The 8,006-nt window shown below is 33.9% G+C and overlaps 2 protein-coding genes across 2 annotated transcripts in view; one reads left to right on the plus strand and one right to left on the minus strand.

Moving 5' to 3' along the window:
* Positions 1 to 5,125: 5,125 nt before the first annotated feature.
* On the plus strand, positions 5,126 to 6,041 carry LOC111381500 (nuclear transcription factor Y subunit C-2-like; the record flags this gene model as incomplete). The annotated part of the gene is made up of 1 exon (XM_023005287.1): positions 5,126 to 6,041. A coding segment is annotated over one exon (681 nt), but the record flags the coding sequence as incomplete, so codon positions are not given.
* Positions 6,042 to 7,231: 1,190 nt separating this feature from the next.
* Positions 7,232 to 8,006, minus strand: part of LOC111381506 (nuclear cap-binding protein subunit 1) — a 15,074-nt gene continuing 14,299 nt past the window's right edge. The window contains exon 19 of the mRNA XM_023005294.1: positions 7,232 to 7,595. Coding sequence (XP_022861062.1) covers positions 7,482 to 7,595 — 114 coding nt within the window. The 3' untranslated portion in view covers positions 7,232 to 7,481. The remainder of the gene's footprint in view (positions 7,596 to 8,006) is intronic.

The following is an 8,006-nucleotide window of genomic DNA, read 5'->3' on the forward strand; positions in this document are numbered from 1 at the left end:
TTCTACTACATTTTTATTAATGTCTTTTAAGTAAGGGCTTGTTTGGGAGGGATTTTTTACCCCAAAAAATTGATTTTTTGATTGTTATTTCACTATTTCAACCTAATTTTTTACTTCTTTTCTCACAGGTGGACCCCACTTTTCTTCTAACGGTCAAAAAATCAATTCTCAAAATTCCTCCCAAACGGGGCATAAATGTTTACATTTCAGTTATACATTTCTTTTTAGTTTGTGGTTATTCCATGATAAACAATATGTGACATTAGTAGAAATATAAGTGTCCATAAGTGACACATGTGCCACTACTAAACTTACAAGAGGGAGATGAGAACGACACAAGTGTCGTTATGTTTGTTACAAAATTTATTGAGAATAGAACAAAAATCGTTATTGAGATTAAAATGTTTATGAAAACGACACAAATATTGTTATGTTTGCAAATATAATTGTCCATGAGAACGAACATGTGCCGTTGCTCAGATGAAAACATATATGAAAATGGAACAAGTGTCATTACTTACATATAAGTAATCATGCTCATTTGTATCTCTAGAATGACGTTGGATAAATGTACGAGAATGATTTGCGCTTTCACCTACACGCTATCGTATATGTTATTTCAACCGTTCTTTGTCACACAATTAACATTTATCATATATAATTTATCAAAAATATGAGAAATCAACAGAAAGACATAAGTGTTGTTACTGAATAGAAAATGACATTTGAGTCATTTTATTTATAAATACGAGTATAAGCAGACATGCACCATTCGTGCCTATCAAGAAATAAGTTAAACTCATTAAGTTGTAAGATGGATGTTACGTTTACAAAAGAATGGTTAATTACATGACAAAAGCAATAGAACCACTTCTGCTTTCATCAACTCTATCATATAATTTATGTCACTTTAATTGTTTTTGTCATGTGATTAACCTTTTTTATCTTATGTACTCTAGGTTTTCAACGCTCGATGTCGTTACGCTGGAAATAAACCAAAATATAAAAGAAATTAACAGAACAACACAAGTGACCGAGAAGAGAACAACACTTGTATTGTTTTATTTTTAACCATGATTATAAATAATCACGCCCCATTCGTGCTATCGAGAAACAATATCTTAAACTCATTTAAACTGCAAAGTTGACATTACGTTTACAAAGTTGAAAGATATACCCATTACTTATATTCTAATGAAAACAATAGAACTACTTCTACTTTTATAAGCTGTATCATGTTATCTATTTCATTTCAATCATTCTTTATCATGTGATAATCTTTCTATCTACATACTCTAGGTGTCTAATGCTTGAGGTCGTTGCACCGAAAATAAATTAAAATATATTAGAAATCAACAAAAAGACCCAAGCACCCGAGAAGAAAACAATACTTGTATCATTCTTTTTTAAACACAATTATAAATTGTCACGTCACATCTGTGCCCCGAGAAACAATAAGTAGAAATTGTTTAATTGTAAAATGGATGTGACATTTACAATAGTTGTGAGATGTACTCATTACTTATATTTTAATGAAAATAGTACAACTACTTGTACTTTCATCGATTCTATATCATGTAGTTTATGTCATTTTAATCATTCTTTGTCACGTGATCAACCTTTCTATTTTACGTATGCTAGGGGTCTAATGTTTAAGGTCCTTTTGTTAGAAGCAGATCAAAATATAGAATAAATCAGCATATCGACACAAGTGATATTACTAATAAGACAACAGCCCTTGTGTCGTATTATTTGTAAACATGATTATATGCAACCACGTACCATCCATACCGTGAGAAATAATAACTTTAACTCATTAAGTTGTGAAATGGATACGACATTTAGAAAAATCGAGAGATATGCTTATTATTTGTATTCTAATAAAATAATTGAATCACACGTTCTTTCATCGACTATATTATATAATCTATGTCATTTCAATTGTTCTTTGTCATGTGATCAACACTTATGCCTTACATAGGTTAGGGTCCAATGCTTAAGGTTGTAGAGTTGAAAACAAATCAAAATATAAAAGAAATCAATAGAACGACACAAGTGACATTACTAAGAAGAAAATTGCTCTTACATTTTTCTTTTTTAAATATGATAATAAGTGGCCACGCTACATTCGTACATCAAGAAATAATGAGTTAAACTCACTTAAGTTGTAAGATGGAAATGAAATTTACAAATGTTGAGATACATGCTCATTACTTATATTATAATGAAAACAATAGATACACTTGTGCATTCATCGACTTTATATCATATAATCTATATCATTTCAACAATTCCTTGTCATGTGATCAACCTTTATATCTTACGCATGTTAGTGGTCCAATGTTCGAGGTTGTTGAGTTGGATACGAATCAAATATATAAGAAATCAACAGAACGATACAAATGACATTATTGAGAAGAAAGCGGCTCTTGTGTTGTTCTATTTTTAAACACGATTATAAATAACCACGTTTCATTCGTACACCGAGATACAATAAGTTAAACTCATTTAAGTTATACAAAAATACAATGAATACGAAAATCAATAAGTTCTAAAATATCATTCCATATTATATTTAATAATAAAAATACATCGTACGTGATATGTGAAAATACATTTATTCCCTTTTCAAATGCATTTGAACATTAATATCGATAATATGATAATCGAACTATTGTTTAAATGTCCAAAAGATATCCAAAATGGGTAAAGAATATAATGAAGAACGTAATTTTATGGTACGAATCACGAAAGCCAAAAAGAAAAGAAAAAAAGGTTGGTTGTGATTTTAGGGCCCTAAAATTGAATTGAATTGATACGACTATTAATGTCTTTTCTAATTGTGAGGATATATATGATATTTGACATTGTTTATCTATTATATTTTATAATTGGAGTACATTTGACCAAAAAACACTGGGAGGATTATTTAATGAAATACATGGTTCGATTAAGCTATTTAATCAATTATCTCTTATTTTGTTAAAGAACGTTTTGTTGAAAATAAGTCACTGTTTATTATTATTTAACAAATTAAATTGTTTGCTATAATAATATTCTCCATCACACAATAAAATATTTTACACAGATATCAATAAATTTTCTTTAAATTTTAACCACACATTCCTCAAAAAACAAAAAATATTATTCAAAACTTTATAATTTCTTTCGTAATGAAAGGCAAACAGGCTCTAAGAGAGTGTTAAATGAAATAGAGCCCAAAAGGGCTAAATTTTACCCAATAATTATCTTACACGTGGAAGCCTCCCAACAGAAATGTGGTACAGAGACAGGGAGAGGAGACAGGTCGAGGTGGCAGATCTCGACCCTTGATCTGAATTTTTTGTAGCTTATAAACTCATGCGCGCTAACTCCCTTCTCTCGCTTAAGGTTTGTGATTGTGCAATAAGAGATCCGCGGCTTGTTGATTCAGAAAATGGATCATGCTAGATGTACCTCATTTTTTTACCTAATACTTTACACAAACTCACAACAGGGGTGTGGGGACCACATGCTGGGATTATTTTATTCACATGGGGTCCACGTGCTTGTGAGAGTAGGTAAACTATTTGGTAAACCAAATTATGTACACTTAGAATTATCCTTCAGAAAATATGGGTAAATGTTTTTTTCCCCGATTTCTCTGGTTTTTAAACGTTTCCTTGTTTTTGTGCATGGTGATTTTTTCGTTAAAAGATGATTTTTTCTTGGGATTTTAATTTCGAAAAATTATTCTGTTTTCTTTGGTATTTTTTGTTATTGTTGTGTATTTTGTTACCCTTCTGTAGATTCTGGCTCTTTTCGCTGTTATTAAAGTTTTTGCCAAATTATATTTGATTATTTATTTATTTTCTGCTGAACAGATGTGTAACCAAGAAATAACGAATGATTATGAAGAGTATCTTAGTAAGTGATTCAGAAAATTGGATTAAGCTAAAGTTTGAAAGATGCTTTGGAATTTTTTAACTGTCACTCTCATTGTAGGTGATCACAGTCTTTGTTATGGAGTGATTACAGTATTTTTGTATACAATATACAGATATGTATGTATGTTCTAATTAAATTCTGAAATATTATTAGAATTTCAATGACATCTGTTGTAGGTCGGACTACGTAAGATTTGTGCATCTAGACAAAATTCTTTGTATAGATCACAAACAAAAAATTAAAACTATCTGAAGGGAACAACCTTTTTTCGTGTTTCAGAATTTGATTGAGGTGATAGTTGCAACAAGAGTTAAAGATAACTTTACTCAGAGCCATGGATCAATTGGACCACATACTCCAACAACAACATTAGAATCTTCAACAACGGCTGCCAGTGGTCGAAGTTGTACCGGGCAGTGGCCCGGTGGCCTATGCTAATTGTTTCGTGCGGATTAGTCGCTAACAATTAAAAGGGATCAGACGATTGTGTAAGGGACAAACCTCTTGAGACAAAGTCCCAAAAAGGGGTGTTCTTTTATTGGCGATGACTTTACAATTGGAAATTAAAAACAGAATGCCTCCAAGGGGTGCAAGCACACGAGTTACTGAAAGAAGTGTTTAAATCTAAACTAAGGAATTTAAAATTACATGTTCTCTGTTTGAGAGTTTTTGATTCGGTCTTTTGCTCTATGTCTTTTTTTCCTTTTATACTCTCTGGATGATCTCTTTGTGATCAACCGCCTAAAAACTGCTTGATCGTTCTACAACTGCCCACCTTCCTCGTAATGGCCAACTTATCATGGAACTGCCTTTTTTAACTGCTGCCATTACCCTTCGTCGTTCAACCGTTTTCGATTGAATTCCTTGAATCGTGGAACGTGATAGGGCTGTTTTAATAATTGCTTTGATAACTGCACTTCTTGATAACTACCACACTTTATGTTTGCTAAGACCTTGAGCGACTCGAAAGTTTGGGCGAGAATAGAGTAACAGCTCTGGACGACTGCATGTCACTCCATTCGCTCAGATTTTGGGCGACTTGCAAATTTGGGCGATAGTGTTACCACGTTCTTGGGCCTCCCTATTTGGGCCTTCATCTTGAATTGTTTGATTGAGTTTCGTTCTTTGGGCTATCTGATTTGGGGATCCTCCAATTGGGCTTCATTCCTTGGTTCGTTCGATTTGGACTGAATTTTTATGTGTCAACACTAATCCTCACGAAACGGCACAGGTGAAGGCTACAGGCACTCCAGCCGTAGCCGTTTCCTCCCCGACTACTTTTCCGGCTTCCCTCAGTAGTCAGCAGCAGCAACAGACTCGTCAGCAGCTTCAAGCTTTCTGGGCCAATCAAATGCAAGAGGTCGAGCACACGACTGATTTCAAGAACCATAGCCTCCCGCTTGCTCGAATCAAGAATATAATGAAAGCTGATGAAGATGTTAGAATGATCTCTGCTGAAGCTCTAGTTGTTTTTGCGAAGGCATGTGAGATGTTCATCTTGGAGTTAATGCAACGATCCTGGATCCATGCAGAAGAGAACAAAAGGAGGACTCTTCAGAAGAATGATATCGCCTCTGCCATTTCGAGAACTGACGTTTTCAACTTTTTGGTTGATTTTATTCCCCAAGACGAGTTGAGAGAGGAGGGGCTTGGTGTCAGTAAGGGTACCATCCCATTAGTAGGATCTCCTTCAGATGCTATTCCGCATTACTATGTTCCTCAGCATCCAGTGGGACCAGCTGGGATGATCATGGGAAAACCGGCAGATCAAGCTACGCTCTTTACTGTTCAACCTCCTCTTCCCTGTATGCCATGGCAGCAGGCACAGGGTCAGCTGTCTCAGCCTCGAGAGCAACAGAGAGACACCACGGAGGGTTGAGACATAGGTAATATATGTGGTTAGGTAGGCAATTAGAAGACGAACTGAGATTTCATTGCTTTGCTGCTGTAGTGTTTGCTAGGTCACTGAAGCATAAGGACTTGGATGGATGATAGTGAATTGAATTTCGGGTAGTTATGTGTCTTGTGACCTTTGATATTGCTGTTCTTAGGAGGGTTTACATATGCTTATCTCATACGTGACAGGGGATGCATAATGGAAGATTTGTTTGGCAAAAACTTTGACGAAAATTTTGAAGCCTCTACAAATGCAATACACAAAGTACTCATATTCTGCGTTTTGTGTTTCACTTGTTTCTCAGCCAAACATAGTCTATATATCATTACTGCTATTCATGGCGAAGACTATCGTTAGTTGTCATACGAGGCATACATATAACTATTTGTTATTTGATGCATTAATATGACAGTTTTTGTTGCTTCATACATCAAATAACAAATTGTTATGTGTGTTACGTAGAACGACTATCGATAGTTTTCATTATGAATAGTATTATTCTTCACTTATCTATAGCACCACTGAATAACCATTAGGAAAGCTGGATTGTGAGATGCTGCCTGCTTTACGAAGTGCATCAGTTTTACTAGCCGCTGCTAAGCTCTTTGCTATGAGAGTGCTTAGTTCACTTTGATTGCAAATGAACTAAACGGACAAACAGAAAAAAGTTTTACAGGTCTTTTTATTTTTTTAGTATCAATATTAATTTTTATATTTTAAAAGTCCTGCGAAATGGACCATTATTCTTTTAGGAAATAACTTCCAGAAACATGCTTAATTTAATAAGTAGATGAATATTGCAATTATTTAATTTGCCTGAAGTTCATAACAGATTGTAACAACGCTGTGTATTTGGTGGGAACTCCGATTGATAAATCTTGCGATCTTTTTTCCACTCGGGGAAACCTGTTTAACTGCATCTTTGGGAAGATGGCGATGTTGATTCCCATTTTTTCGTCTTGTCCCCTATCGTTGCTTGCCAAATTACGACAAGTGGGGATATCCTCTTGGTGTATGCTAATTGGATCAAGTTAGTCAATTTATTTTATCGAGTGTGCCATTTTTAATGAGTTGAAAAAATTAATTTTAAAGAATTCACACCATACATAGGCTAAATTGAGTATACATTTTACCAAAGTAAAATTGATCTTTAAGGGTTAAAATTTTTTGTCAACCTCCGGAAAAATTTATGGAGGATTTGGCAAATAAAAGTAGACACCCATTGAAATTTGTTATGGACAAATATACCTCCTACCATTTATTTTGTCAAGAGGATTCAAGAAAAGACAGTTGCAAAAAGAGAAAATAGAGTTTAATTCTTTTAGATATATATGTAAAAAATTTAAACCCACATATAAAATAGATTAGGTATGTCTTAGCTAAATCTTAACTAGAAAATGTTTCACATTAAAACGCGAACCAAATTCATATCATCAATAGTACTCAAAGATTCAGTCGATAAAATCGCGTGATAAAGTAAAACTGAAAACAACTAACCTATTGGCGGAAAATGTCATATAATCCTAAAACTAGAATTGATCATAATAATTATTGTTGTTACATGAAATGATTCTAATAAAATCTTGGCTCTACTACAAACCTTGAGAGATATCTAAAGCTCTTTCCCATCCAGATATGCTCACAGCATGTCCACCAGTTACACCAAATCACTCGTTGGTCGTCGCAGACCAGAGTAGAAGGCTTTTAGGAAAAGTGGATGCACGTCTTTTGTTAACACCTCGGCATCTAATTTCTCAACATGCGGCCAAATCTGTTGATCATTGCAAAAGAAGTCAAGTTTTTAGTACTATCCAGTGATGTCCAATCTTCATACCAAAGAATGCTATAAGGAAATTAAAAGCTGCTGGAGCACCTAGCAGCTTGTTTTGGAAAGCTTAAAAGTTTTATTGAACTTACTTTTTAACTTCTTTTTTCCGCACATGTTTGGATGTATTACCTTTTTCCCACTGAAAGAATTTATTAAGGCACTAAAGTAGGAATTACTTTCACATAAATATCTTGCTTATTTCCAATTTTAACCAACCAACAAATTACTTATCTTAAGATTTCCCTACTTAATTGCAAGTAATTTTTAAGTTTAACCACACACATACCGATATGTCCCAGTGCCAGGCTTAAGGGCAAAACAGATCTACACCCTCTCCATTTTTTTTTTTTTTTG

This window comes from Olea europaea, unplaced genomic scaffold (genome assembly GCF_002742605.1).
Source record: "Olea europaea var. sylvestris unplaced genomic scaffold, O_europaea_v1 scaffold2316, whole genome shotgun sequence".
Classification (NCBI taxonomy): Eukaryota; Viridiplantae; Streptophyta; class Magnoliopsida; order Lamiales; family Oleaceae; genus Olea; species Olea europaea.